The sequence below is a fragment of the Embiotoca jacksoni genome, unplaced genomic scaffold (genome assembly GCF_022577435.1).
Source record: "Embiotoca jacksoni isolate LCO1_2020_lvr unplaced genomic scaffold, fEmbJac1.0.p SCAF_37, whole genome shotgun sequence".
Lineage (NCBI taxonomy): Eukaryota > Metazoa > Chordata > Actinopteri > Embiotocidae > Embiotoca > Embiotoca jacksoni.
In genome coordinates this window covers 2350011-2364819 of record NW_027185389.1, presented here as the reverse complement: position 1 = coordinate 2364819, position 14809 = coordinate 2350011, and the positions used below count along the sequence as shown (strand labels likewise).

The 14809-nt window shown below is 43.3% G+C and overlaps 1 protein-coding gene across 1 annotated transcript; it reads right to left on the bottom strand.

The window, feature by feature from the left end:
* Positions 1 to 140: 140 nt before the first annotated feature.
* Positions 141 to 13745, bottom strand: rabl6b (RAB, member RAS oncogene family-like 6b). The gene is given in 18 exon segments (XM_069166049.1): positions 141 to 3182; positions 3274 to 3332; positions 4238 to 4424; positions 4522 to 4786; positions 4876 to 5076; positions 5753 to 5903; positions 7091 to 7268; positions 7270 to 7510; positions 8152 to 8255; positions 8411 to 8516; positions 9318 to 9458; positions 10311 to 10399; positions 10490 to 10542; positions 10962 to 10991; positions 11156 to 11203; positions 12077 to 12211; positions 12316 to 12742; positions 13596 to 13745. Coding segments are annotated over 17 exon segments (2310 nt in total). The 5' UTR covers positions 12446 to 12742; positions 13596 to 13745; the 3' UTR covers positions 141 to 2990.
* Between the last annotated feature and the right edge of the window lie 1064 nt (positions 13746 to 14809).

The window sequence follows — 14809 nt, the reverse complement described above, 5'->3', positions numbered from 1 at the left end:
ACAATACCGTCTGTCATTGGCTAGCGGAGGAGCCAATGAGAGCGCTCGATACTGACTGATAAGCTTTTCAAAATAAAACGACCAAGTATTTGGATAGATATACGTAGATACACGGATGGATATAGATAAACGAAGCCATATTTTTTTTTTCATCTTTTCTGAAAAATAAGTTTATTGATAAACTTTTAAAAGTCCAAATGAAATTAAAAGCAGTGATAAGATCCGGCTCATGTTGTTTTGAAGGAAATAAAAGACAGGAGAAATGTTTTAGTTTTTTTTTTTATGAAGAAATAAGTTTGCATTTATTGGACAAACCAAACATCGGCAAACTCACACATAGTGTAAAGATGGAACATGTCATGGGGTGAAAAATAAATGAAGGGTTTCGCTCCAAAATGTCGTGCAACCATTTGGGAAAAAAACATACCCGAAATTTAGTCGGCAGAATTTTTCCCTGTTGGAAATTTCTTTTGTTTATGCATTTATTTATTACGATTTCCGAGCAATTGTTTCCACACGGTGTACGGCGTCATTTTGGAACAAAGCTCTTCAAATATATATATTTATTTATAGACTTTATACATTCTTTTCTTACTGTACATTGAAGTCTCATGCTTTGCTTGAAACTGCGCAGTCAGCATTTATCCTCAATCACATGACAAAAAACAACCAAAAAAAGTACAGTATTCAGGATCAAATGCTGCATAGTTTCCACTTTGGAATATCAAATGTTATTTCTTTGTAAACCAAACAGAGAGTAACTGTCTAAAGAAAATAAAAACGTACGAAGAAACCCGTAAAAAACAACAACAACCCACGATATACGTCGTTTGCTCTCGGATGCTTTTACTTCTTCGAAAAACCGTTTTTGGTGATGCGAGCGAAATGGAAGCGTTGAGGCGTTGGAACAAAAAGAAAAAAGAAAAAACCACAAGAAAGCAGTTACCGTTTCTGTAAAAAGCTGTGGAAGAAAAAGAAGCTGCGTGATGCGATTTGAAGCACCAAAAAACAGAAAACAAAACGACCTCTGACGTTTTTGATGCAATAAATAACACGAGGATAACACGGCGAGGAAAAACAAAACAAAAACTTTTAACACTCAAGAGGGATTCAAAACAAAAGACAAAAAAAAAAAGGACAAAACGTACTGATTCACCGCAATCTTACGAAGGATGAAACGGATCCACCGATGAAAAAGGCTACGAAAAACTAAACCCCCGACCGAGCTAGCTCACGTTTTACAGTAAGAACACTTCAAATGGTTAATGGATGGGGGGGGTGGGGGGGGGGGGGACACACCAGCTGCACGTCGTCCACTCGTGGTCAACCTCCGATAAGGCAACTGCAGAAAACATGGAGAGAAGTTGTGTGTTTGTGTGAAGCACAGGGAGAAGGAAACAAAAGGTAGGGCGAGGAAACTAAAACCTGAAGGAGGCGACGGACCGAGACGACGCCCTCGCTGAGTCAGCCAATTCTTACAGCATGCGTTACAGTTTTTCTGAAGACGACAGGAAAACTTGTCTTTCAGGACGTCGGATGAAGACGATTACAGTCGCAAATTGTTGCCGTGAGAAACTGCAGACTAATCGAACCGCGACGGACGGTAACCGACGAGCGATGTTTTACCTCTTATTTTTTGAAGCCGGACGTGACCATATTTGGACGAACCCAGCGAGGAGCGAGCGGTGGATCTGACTCGATCTCACAGACCGGATATAAAAGTGTTCGCAGCTTCTGGGTCTGAAAAAAATGAGGACGATGTAGAAGTGTCTTAAGCTGCAATACCACCGAGTGCCACTAGAGGCTTTAAAAACGCCTCCGGCTCCATAGACTCCCATTCAACTCATGAAATTCAAAGGAAATAAAAAAAAGAGGCGTTTTTGGGGGCGTGTTTGATTGACAGGCAGGACGTTGTATCGTCAGGTTTCCAATCAGATCCCCCAGCTCGTCCAAATATGGTCACATCCGGCTCTGAACCGCTCCGAACTAGCAAAGATGGCCAAAATCTGAACTCGAGGTTTTAAAGCTTCGAAACTTTCTTTTTTTTTTTTAGCTACGTCCACTTTATATTTTCAGTCTATAATGTAAACACTTGCGTGGCTCGACGGCAACGGTGACGCCTGCCCCAATAACGCAACTGTATGTCACCGAGGGACTAATTTGCAACTTTCGCGACTTTCTGTTTCAAATTAAAAGCCCTCCTTTCAAATTAAAAGCATCATATATGGGAAAAGTTGCTAACAGCATTGGTTATCTGACCACAATCAGATATTCGAAGTATATAAACGTGTAAACATGAGACGTGGAGTATTTTGATGTCAGTTTTTGCAGTAAGAACAATCGGTTCAATGATAACAAAAGAAAAACACGATGCATTTTCAGATTTAGCTGATTTAACCTGGACGATATACTCCTGGAGTGATATAAAAGAAGAAAAGAAAAAAGGGGGAAGTCAGCCTGGAGTCAGCTCAGTCTGAATTCTTCTGCGGCGTTCACGATTAGACACGAGACGGAAAATCTGCCATTTAACCGTTTTAAGCCGACAAGTAGGAAAGAAAGAAAGAAAGAAAGAACACGAAGGAGTCTTTAAGGATTCAGCCGTCTCTTTGAGCATGCTCTCAATTATTACACCGACCACGCAGACATTCAGACTAAATGGTAAAACCCTTATTTACAGCGGCTGGATGCGGAGTGGATCAAATCAAAGTGGAACATATTTCGATTCAGGTTAAAAAGTACGGAAAGAGACTGTCGCCGCCGCTTCTTCTGATTGGTAGGAATGGAAGCGACAGCAGTAGTGTAGATGGGAAGAGAACGTATGGAGTCCTCTGTAGTTTTTTTTTTGTTACCCGGGTGCCGTCGGTAGCCTTCGCGTATCGTGTATGGCTTTGGAGATGCTGCCTTATGCACATACAAGTCGAGGAACCACAAGTATTTTTTTTTTTTCCCCTACGGCGCCGTTCACCAACAAAATAAAACCAACCAAACTCTTATAGCTCTTCGTAATCGCCGCCGTCTCTTTTGATCGACGCCGCTCCGCCACCCAGAAAGTCCTCCAGCTCATCCACGTCGGTTTTCTTGGTCCGGGTTTTCTTTTTCTTTTTCTCCTTCTCGTCGGCGGCCGCCACTTCGTCTTTTTCCTTCTTCTTGTGTTTGTGTTTCTTCTTGCTCTTTTCGTCCTCCTGCAAAGCGACCGGATACGAAGTTTAAACGACGTTCGCACACGCTTTAGTGATTTCGGTTGGTCGTACAAACAAACAACAACAACTTCACCTCTTTGCTCTTCTTCTTCTTCTTCTTCTTGTCTTTGGAGGGGAGTTTGCTGTCTTTCTCTGAAATGGGAGCGGATACATAAAACAGTTATGATGATGTTTGACTGAGATTAAGCACATTTCTTTTAAATTTAATCTAATAAAACATTTTTTTTTAAAGTTAAAAAGTTTTTTTTAATTTTTTTTTTATTGGCTAAACTATTTTATAAAGCAGAAACTTTAGACCTCATTGCTTTCAATCAAATTAAGGTGACCAACGTAACGTTGGGCATTTAAATCTTGCTTCGGGATGACCAAAAAAGACTCGCTTGGATTCTCAATACGCAAATAAACACGTATATCATGTAAATATAGTAATTAGTATACAAGTAAATAAACACATAAACGTGTACAGAAATGCTCCTTCTGTTCAAAATTTGCGACGTATTTCACATTTGAAAATGTCTGAATGAATTGTCTATTCAACATTTATACACTTGTAAAAAGAGAAAAAGACAAACAGTTGAAAAATTGTGAATTTGACTGTTTGCATTGAAGACTGGAGTTTGTAATTCACAACCTGAACCGTCAGGACCCGATCACGTCAGTGCTCAGATTATTGAATTATTCCAGCATTGTTTCACAGGGTCGGCTCTGCGTTGCGGTGGACACGTGAACTGTGCGAGGGGGGCGGGGCCTCCGATGTGAGTCAGAAATGACAGACGAGGTCGACGAAAGAAAACTAAACCTGGAGGAGGCTTCGGTGAAACGAGCGTCCGGTAGACAGCCTGCGCGTTTATTCAGTAAACAGCAAAAAAAGTGTGTTTTACAAAGAGATCCATCCCCTCCCCAAAATGGATCATTTACCAACTTAAAAAAAAGAGACGTAGCGTTAAAACTAAACATCACAACAGCAGCTACAGCTCATTCGTGGATACTAGCGGTGACTCAAATATCGCGTCGGGCAGATATTTGCGACGACTTGCCTTCCTGATCCTCGCTGCTGTCCTTGGCCGCTGGAGGCTCTTCCTGGAAGCCGAGGCCGAACAGGTCGGCGTCGTCCTTGGGTTTGAAGGAGATCAAAGTGGGCTTCAGGGGTTCGGCCACCTTGGCTAGCTGCAGGTCGTCTTCGGAGAGGTCGGACAGGAGCTCGTCCCGGACCGGAAACGCGTCCTGCATCGGGCGAAAGGGGAGCCGAAGGTGAAAAAAAACCAAAAAAAATGACACGAGCGCGTTTAAAATGTCTATAAGCAGCCGCTTCTAACTTTACCTTCGTTATTTTTGGTGTGTCGGACGCTTCGGAGTCGAAGTCGGGGTCGTCCATGATGAAGGAGAGCAACTGCTGGGCCACGGGGGCCTCGGGGTCCGTGTCCGAGTCCTCGGCTTTGGGCGTGCCGCCCTTCTTCTTGCCTTGGTGTCGGGACGGCTGCTGCTGCTGCTCCGACGCCGGAGTCAAGGTGAGGGAGATGGGCGTCTGACCGCGGGGCTCCGGAGCTTTAGACGCCACCTTCGGTTTGGTGATGTGGATCACGGGACTTAAAGGAAGACGACGAGGAACGTTTAAACGACTTATCATAAGTGTTTATATACATTCCTGGGAGTTAAAGGGGTCAGGTGGACTCACGCCTTCAGGTCGGGTTCGCTGTCCACGTCCAGGACCTGCGTGACGGCGGGGGCCGGTACTCCCTCCTCCTCGTCGCTGGTCAGAGTGATGTCTTTGCTGGGGGGGAGGAGCGTGACCTGAGGGAGGCTGGGCTCCGTGTCGTCGGGGTCGAGCTCGTCCTGGAAGCGCGACACCATCGGGTTTCCTCTGCCTTCACCGTCGCTGGGAGAGAGGACAGGAAAGATATGTCTGGTTTAACTTCACCCTTTGTTAATAGATATAAATATATACAGACGCACACACACATCATTCTTTAAATGCACAAAAATGTCATAAAAAAAACTTGTATTTTATGTCAGATCCTAAGAAGTTTTAGGTAAATATACTTTATTCCTAAAAAAAAAAAGAATACGAGGACTTTTTTTTTCCACACACCGACAACAACAACAAAATTCCCTTAACTCTTGATAATTAATATTTATATCAAATTCCCTGCAGGGTTGTACAGGTGTTGTGCAAACGTAGGTTTATTCAACAGAAAATATTACACAGACGGCATCGAACACCACGACGACGACAACGCTGTAAATGGAACAAATAAAGTCGATTACTGCCGGAGATATGAAAGAAAACAAGAGCTTCCATTTGAGTTTGGATATAATAACAATAATATTAATAATATTCCATATATTTCACATAATATTATGATTGAAGTCCCCCAACCCCCCAAAAAAAGGCTCCATCTGGGCACTGAAACAGGCGCTCAGGAGACAAAGATGAGACTCTGATCGGTACGTCGTTACGTTTTTTTTTTTAGCTTTCATTTAAACCCGACATAAAACTAAATAAAGCTTCTCATCCACATTTAAGGCGGAGTGTAAAAAACGTGTCCGCTCACCTGTCGCTGTCGACGGCCGCCGCCGCAGGTTGCGGCGTCTTGTTCTTGGACGGCAGGCTGTCCTCCAGGAAACTCCTGTCCAGCCTCTCGTCCGGCACGAAGTCGTCCAGGCTCTGGACCTTGCCGGGACACGGCGGCGCCGGGGGCTCGTCTGAGGAAAACATTTTGGAGACGCAAATTGACGATCGACTTTTGTTAAAAAAAAAAAAAAATCTTGACTTTTTAAAAAGCTCCTATCGCAGCGCTGGTTGTGAATCACACGAGAAACCGAAGTGAAAACGGAGGAAAAAAAAAAAAAAAAAAAAAAAAAGAAGAAAGAAATCACATGACTTTCCAGCCGCTTCCCCCTTTTTGAACCGCAGATAAAAGCTCCGCATTTCCAGACCGCTTAGCCTCCAAATCTCGTGACTGATTACTACGTTTCTTTCATGGTTAAATAATCCGTTCTGAAGCTGATCTGAAAAGTGCAGTTTGGTGTTTTAGTCACACAAAGCAGCACTCATTTCCTCAGGGTGGGGGAGGGGGTGGGGCTTTAAGACTTAATGACTGCTGCATCCTGTTATTATCAAGTTCTAACATATTTGTCACCGTTTAAAACCTAAAAACTAAAAAAACGGTTTCCCCGCCGTCGTCTTGGGACAAAGAAACAAAATACAAACGTACTCACAGAACGTACGGCGTAGTAACAGTAAGTACTATTTCTTTACTTTGTAGATGGGGCATGCCGGGGGGAGGTTGGGGGGGGGGGGGGGCTTTCTTTATGGCCAACAGCTTCATAGCTGCGATTTTTTCAAACTGGCTAAATCATGTTGAATATTATGGGACTAGAATTACAGGTCCGGATTTTGTCCGGCGCCATCTTTGCTAGTTCGGAGCAGGAAGTGACCATATTTGGACGAGCTGGAGGAGGGGGGAGGTTGCAGCGGTGGATCTAACTGGAAACCTGACGATACTACGTCCCGCCCACCGATAGCTGTAGCCTGATTGCACCACAGGCCTGTCAATCAAACAGATCGCAGGTTCCGTTCACACTCAGGTTTTAAAGAATTTCCCGTCATGTGCGGAAGTAACGGTCTCAGACTCGTTTCCTTTTAGTGCCGCAGGTGTCCGTCACTCCTCCGTACTGCCCCCTACTGGTCATGCATATATTAGATCTAGCGGAGGCGTTGTGTTACTGACGTAGAATAATGCGAGGCGGCCGTCATGCACAGTTTAAAGCCAGTATATCTGTGGCCTAAAGACTAAAGTCCGTAAATCACAGAGGAGATTAAAGTCTAAGCTGCGGTTAGCTTTGTGTTCACGTTGCAGAGACGTCCTCTGTTGTAGAAGAGACGTCACCTGATCCAGAAGCAGGAGCCTCGTTGGCCGGAGACGAGCCGAACCAGCGGGACATGAAGCTGCGTTTCTGCGGCGCCGACGACTGGAGGTGTTCGGGCGACTGGACCGACGGCTTCGCCTCGGCGGTGGGCGAAGCGGCCGCCACCCCCCCCGCTGCCGCCGCCGCCGCCCCCCGCCGCCGAGGGTGGAGGCGGAGGTGGAGGAGGAGGAGGAGGAGGGGGCGGGGCGGAGGCTGCGGACGGCGACTGCGGCAGCGCCTGGGAGGGGATGGGGGGCTGCGGGGTGCTGGGGCTGGAGCTGCCCGTGGAGGCGCCGCTCGGGGGGACGACGGGCGACTGGGAGCCCGACGAGGGACTCTGACCGTTGGCCGGGCCGGGGGAGCCGTAGCCTTTACTGCGCGACTCCAGGTTCTCCAGGAAGCTGCAGAAAAAACAAAAACAAAAAAAAAATCACAATGTTAAATAATAAGGATTTAAAAATAACTGCGTTTTAATTCATTATTAATCTATTTAGTTTTTACTCAAAGAGTATTAAATGTTACCGTTGCTTTTCCTACCAGTGTTGACTGATGATTTATTTATTCATTGTTTATTTCTTACCGTCTCGTTACCCCTTGCTGTTTTTTTTTTTTTTTAGGGCTGAGAGTGGTCGCTACGGCAACTGTATGTCATTACATTTGAATGTAAAGCTCTACTTTTAATGTATATGACAGTAATAATAATTGTTTTGATATCGTCTTGTGCTTTAAACTGTGAGAAAAAAAACAAGAGGAACTCTTTACAAGTTAAAGAAATGAACTAATAAACTAAAGTTTTCTTTGTTCAACTGTTTTGCAGCAAATATGGAGGTTTTACTTGAAAAACCAGCTGTTACACATCTAAATTCTAAACAGCCACAACTAACTCAGCCAAGAAAAGTATGAGAATGGTTAAAAAAAGAAAAGAAGAAGAAGAAGTCATAAATCTGTGCAAAATTCAACATCTAGATGAAAAATAATAAAAAAAAAAGCACAGAAAAACGATCACGATGTGCGAGAGATTAAAATAAAATCAAGACATTACATGTCGTAGTTCTGATCTTCGGTCTCCTGCTGCACCGACAGCTCCTCCAGGGTGGCGTCCATGTCCAGCTGGTTGGTCTCCAGCTGCCTGAGGAGGGTCTCTCTCTGGACACACACACACACACACACACACACACACACACACACACACACACACACACACACACACACACACACGACATGAATAACTCAGACACACACCAGTCTCCCGTTTATATGATTATATAAAGAACAATAACGGTTGATAGTGAAACACCGACCTGCAGCTGAAGGAAGGGGATGTTGAAGAACCGGTGCAGATACTTCAGACCGAAGCCGTTCTTCATGGACGACTCGGCGTAGTGGATGTAAGACGAGCCCATCGGTCTGTAAAAAGACGAGGGAGAGCCAAAGGTCAAAGGTCGGGGCCTGTAATGTTTGTCTGCTGCGTAAATAATCGAACAAAATCCTCTAAAGGTTAAATTCAAATCTGTCAGATTTAAAACCCAATTTGGATTTCCTTTTTTTGCACAGTAGGGGGCGGTATTGAGTCTGACCCATAGCATTCTGTGACAGGAAAGGAAGTGTCGGTTAAATTTGGTCAGGGCAGGTCACAGTCCGGTGATGGAGGGGGGGGGGGGACATCTTTCACTGTAACACCAGCTCTCAGATTTCTTGCAGTCTGGTAGAATTTGTGTTTTTTTTTTTCTATAACTGAAGTTAGATTGTCTGCACAGTGTGGACAGGGGAACAAACTGGTGGTGCCTGTAGATTATATTATAGCCTTAATTGCCTCCCTTTTTTTTTTTATTTTTTTTTTTAGGAAAATCACCATAGCAACAGCAAAATTACACACATTCTGCTTTTAGAGTGTTTATCAGTGGGTTTGTGGTGTTACATGCAGCACTAACGAGCTCAATATGTCCGATTTGTCTGCTCCATTAAACTCCCTCATTTTGGTAGACGGACAGATGATGAGCTAATACGTTTTTTTTTTTTTTGCTGATGCAGCAGAATCAACACGATCAACTTCAAAGTCCACCTTTAAATTAGTTTTCCGCTGCCGCTACAGCTCCGAGAAGCAACTTCTTACTTCCTTGTTAACCATCACGGTCAGACTTGTGATTTCCATCTATAATAATAATAATTATTATAATTATTATTGTTGTTGTTCAGCTTGACGGCTACCTGTTCAGTCCGGCGATCAGGTCTCTGATGTCGTCAGGCAGGATGACGCGGTGCTCGCCCATGTCCCGGTGGTTCCCCAGCACGCACACCGGCACGTGGGTGGGAACTTTGGGCAGCTCCCTCAGGATGTAGTTAAACGTCCTGCGGTTGACAGAATTAATAAAGGAGTAAATAAAACAATAAGACAACTTAGCATCGCGTTGTAAATGAAATAAAACACACCAGACTCATCTGATAAAAGTGAAGCAGTCACAATCGGGACATTTTAGTTGACAATTTATCTTCTTTTTCTGTTCATTTTATGACACTTTGAAGCTTAATCACGGTTTAGTTTAATAACACACACAAACACAACTTATGGAGAATTAAAAAAGTCATTTTAAAGGCTTTTTCCAGCTAAATCCGTGATGTTAATGTCAATAGATGCTCATTGAAATGTAAAAAAAACAAAAAATAGACTTCAAGTGCCTCGAGATAAACAGTTGGTGGCGCTGTTAAAGCACAGAAGAAGACGACGATGACGTCATTCGCCGACGTGGAAGCAGCAATGGAAATAAGACACGTGTTCATCATTCTGTTTCTTTTTTGTTTTATAGAAATTAATGGAAAAGAATTGCATTGATTACAGTCAAATCTCAAATCATCACGTTCAGGCGATGATGTCATAATCGGCCCGTTTACTGTGTACGTGCTGCACTAGTTAATGTTACAAACTGAAACTAATACCATCACAGTCAAAGTGAATCTAAAGACTTACTGCTGAATTATGTCACAGGCTAATATTAAAAAAAAAAAAAGAAAAAAAAAAAAGTCTGTCTGCTCCCTCGTGATGCCTAAAAATAGCACAAAGAAAAAAACCTGGAGTGTATTTTAAGGCCTCTTTGAAAGCCGAACGAAGTCCAGCGGTGGAAGCGGCTCTGCAGACTGAAACCTAATCCTCCCATCATGCATTTTGCAGTACGAGATCGGCGTCGGGACACGACGGCTCTTTACCACTGCTTGGTGATGTCAAACATCATGATGATGCCGTTGCAGTTCTTGTACACGTCCAGGAACTCGGCGTCCAGGGCCACCTCGTCCGACTGCAACAACAACAACACATTATTATTATTATTATTAAAACAAGCTGATGTTTTTGTTTTTTTTCCCTCCTCACGTCACATGATAATCACCTCTTGAGGCTCATTCTCCAGTTTCAAATTGTCCCCGCGTCGTTTGCCTTTGCCTGAAAAAGAACGAGGAAAACAAAAACAAAATTGCACAGTGTGAAAAGGTGGAAAAACAAAAACGTCTTAACTTTGTTGCTTTTTTTTTTTTTGATGAGTCAAGCAAAAGCCGAGCAGCACGGACGCTTTTTCTGAAGGTAAAAAAAAAAAAAAAAAAAGCGTCTCGCAGCTTAACACGCACCGCTGCCCTTTTTAAAATAAATAAACAAAACACCAGCCAAACTCTGTAGACGTAGCCACACAGCAAAACCATGAGAGAAGCCAAACCTTAGGGAGTATATTGACATTCAGATCGGAGTCAGGGGGGAGGGGGAGGGGGGATGAGAGGAAGGGGCGGGGCAACAAAAACAAAAACAAAACAAAATCCACGGCACAACAACCCAGTTTTAGTAACTACACACTATAGTAAGCCGCTCACCTCCACCTTCGGGAAGAGGGTATTTTTGGCCTGAGATGAGTGCAAGAAAGGTGCACAACAACAACAACAACAACAAAAAAAGACAACATCAACACCGAGAAACAAAGGAGCGGAACGAAACTTCCCAAGTTTGTGAATGGCAATGTGTGTGTGTGTGTGTGTGTGTGTGTGTGTGTGTGTGTCAACAAAGTCACCTTTGTCCACCACGTCCCACACCTCCACCTTCACCACGTCATCAGTAGCTGAGACAGAACAAAAAGGGTGGAGTCATTATTCATGTTCTGGGGTTTCCTCTCCATTCACGTCCCGTTCTTTGTTTTTTGCAGACGTCCGCGGAGCTGCATGTCTCTGCTCTGTGATTGTCGGTCCCGCCAACCAACAGCTCGTGTTTTGGATCTCTATGCTGTTCTTTTCTCTCTCTGCTCTCCCCTCTCACGCCCCTCAAACCGGTCAAGGCAGATTGGCTCCGCCCACCTCTGAGCCCGGTTCTGTTTGGAGGTTTTTTCCCTTAAAGAGGAGGTTTTTTTTTCCCTTCTAGCTTACGTGGGAATAGTTGAATTTGTCTGTATAATGTTGTAAAGTTTAAGAACTTGAATGTGTTAAAGTGTTTTTTAAAATAACCCGTGTTGTGATTTGATAAATGATAGATAAAAATTTCATTGAATTAAACTGGGGCCGCAGAGGAGAAGAAGTTCAAACTGTGCAGACTTGTTAAGTGACTCCGATATGGATCCGGTGACTAAAAATGCTAAGTGGTTGCTTAGCAACGGAGGTACTAACACCAAGTACAGGACGTCTACTCTAAAAGGGGGTTCAAAAAAAAAAAAAGTAGAAAGTTCAAAGTCGGTTCCAGCGCTCAATTCCTGCCCGACAGGAACAGTCTCTGAACTTTATGACTCCCCCAATCTAAAAAAAATAAATTACACAGTTGGCTGAAGCTACATCTAAAATGTGTCTTCTTTTATTACCTTGATACGGAGCCACTGGAATTAAATCGTGAGGCACAAACAGAGAAAATGTCAAAAACAGAAACAACAGATGTGAGAAGATTTAAAATTATAATTATTTTTTTTTTTAAACGACCCGTCAACGGTCCGGAAAGCGACGTGACTTACTTTTGTAATTCCAGTGGATGCTCGTGGCCTGGATCTCCTGAGTGGGTATGTAGTCCTCCACAAACTTCTTGCCCTGCAGCCGATGCCATAACGTGCTCTTTCCAGTGTTCCTGTCCCCCCGGATAACTATTTTCACTGGAGGAGGCGTTAAAAGTCGTCATTAAAAAACTAAAAACAGATTCAACATAAAAAAATAAATAAAAAATAAATCGAATTGATTGTCTGGTGATTGAACTCACTGTTGTACTGGACCCCTTTGGCGAAGCGCCTCTGCAGGCTCTGGTTCATCGACTGCAGGCCGGCGGGGATGTTCTTGTCCCGGAGCTGCCCCGGCTCCGACCCCACCAGCTTCTTCAGCGCCGAAAACATCTCGACGAGGCTTTCGCGAGCTCGTACGCCGTGTTAGTAGAGCGGAGAAAACCTCCTCCCCCCCCTCCTCCCTCCCTCGACTGACGACTTCCTTCTGGCGAAGTGTTAACAGCGCGTCCTGATTCGGGCCCCCGGACACGGAAGTCAAGGGTCCATCCTTCCTAATAATGACGCTAATAATGAGTCCGAATGAGTCGATAGTGACTCTGAATTTTTTTTACGATTAAAACTGACTGGATGGTTTTCTTCGGTGCCCGTCAGCGATGGAGGGAACTACCATGTTGGTTTGAGCATCATCTGCAAAACAAAACAAAAAAAACATAGAGTGGTTGTCAGGCATATAATCCCATATGAGCTGGCGTCGGAAAAGTTCCTGAACGCAGCACGGTTTATTAATGTAACTTTTTTCATGCAGATGTTAAGATGCGACGTAAAAATGTCCTTCATCTTTGAAAACACATCTGGATTGTTGGAAAAACGTAAAACCATTTTTTTTACTTAGGTGGTCAGCTAACTCTTTTTTTTTTTTTTTTTTGTAAAGCAAAGTAGGTCCACTGACAATGATGTTCGGTGATACATATAAAAAAAAAAAATAAATAAAAAAAAGGACTCCGTGTGTCCTGTAAAGATAAACGTCCTAACGGAAGCTGTCAGTTTGACCCAGGAAGGCTTTTCCATTATTCACCATCTCGATCAGCTCGCGGTGACGTCACCAGGCTCATCTTCAAGGAGGCCTACAATTTAAAAGCTGATCTGAACAACGATGCACCGACAACACGCGTTGATTAGTTCTGTTGTTTGTTTGTTTATTTGTTTATTTATTTCTTTAGGGTGTATTGCCCCCCCCGCCCCCCCCCCCTTTTCACCGTTATCCTGCTCAGCATTAGCTCGGAGGACTTTTCCCGTAAATTTGAAGCTACAAAAAAAAATAATAAAAAAAATACCAAAGCTGAATATTGTACATCAAGGTCAACGAGAGACGAGGCAGCCATTATCTAACATTACCCCCCCCCCCCCAAATGTAACGCTATCCGTTGGCTCTGTTTTAGGTGGCCGTTGTTAGCTTAGCGTCCTCCCCCCCCCACCCCCCATTACACGGCAGCACGGTCATGCGTTTCTTCTGGCCAGCGGCGGAGCGTGAAATACTCACGTTTATCTCACGAGGTGCCGACGACACGCACATCCACGACATCCCCTTCTCAAAACATCTGCCAGACCTCCGTCCCGACAGACGTGAAGCGGCGACATTCCTTTGCAAACAGAAAAAAGCAGCAGTGACGGACGACTTTGACGTCAAGCGTCACGCAGAGAAACGAAAGTACAACATCCGGTGAGATATTTCAAAATAAAGCTCAGTTAGATAGGAAAAAAAAAAGAAAAAAAAAAAAGCACAACGTACGTTTATATATTTATTGAAAATGTAGAGATATGTTAAAAGATAGACATAGATTTAATCCGTCCTACATCATCATTAATAAAGTATAATTATACCTTTACTACCTCTATTTTTATTCTGTCATTTTTATTGCTTTTCCCATATCTAAAAAAATGTCCCCTTGCGGGACCAATAAAGTCTATCTATCTATCTATCTATCTATCTATCTATCTATCTATCTATCTATCATCTAACTATCTTTGTATTTATTTGTAGTCACGGGTTATATATATTTTAATTTTCTGCACAATAAGGTTCGTGGACAAAAAAAATACCAGTAAAAATAACAACAACAATGTTTTTTTGTTACTTAACCTCATTACATACCAATTTCCGGACATTTATCTCCGCTAATAATCACAATACTTTGTGTATTCTTGCTGAGGCGATCTCCAATCACCCAAATCACAAAGCTTACGTTGTCCCATCAACTTCTCTTCACTGAGACAGATGAAGAAGACGTCACTTAGTTCGGTGGTTGTATTGTTTCTACGACTTTCTTTTTACTCTAATGTATATTTTTGTTGTTGTTGTGTGGCTTGACATATGTTATTGCCCACACTGCCACTGTAACTAAGTAATCCACCCTTCAGGATGAATAAATATATGAAAAATAATAATACCTCCCTTTTATAGTCAAACTGTAAAAAGTTGAAAATATCGATTATTTCATAAATTTGAATATCACTGTATAAACTGTAATGTGAATCCAAATGAAGGAAAAACAAATTTAAAAAAAAACAAACAAAAAAAACAACCGTCGCTTTTATTTTGAAGAACTAACGACACTACTTCCGAGATTAAACTTGGTTGTTTTGCTTTGGATCCTGCGGGTCCAATCCCATCGTCCCATCCAGCCTGCTTCCTGGTGCTCCTCTTGTCGGTGCCGGCGACCCCTAGCGGCAGACGTAGTGAACTGCGGGCTTGAA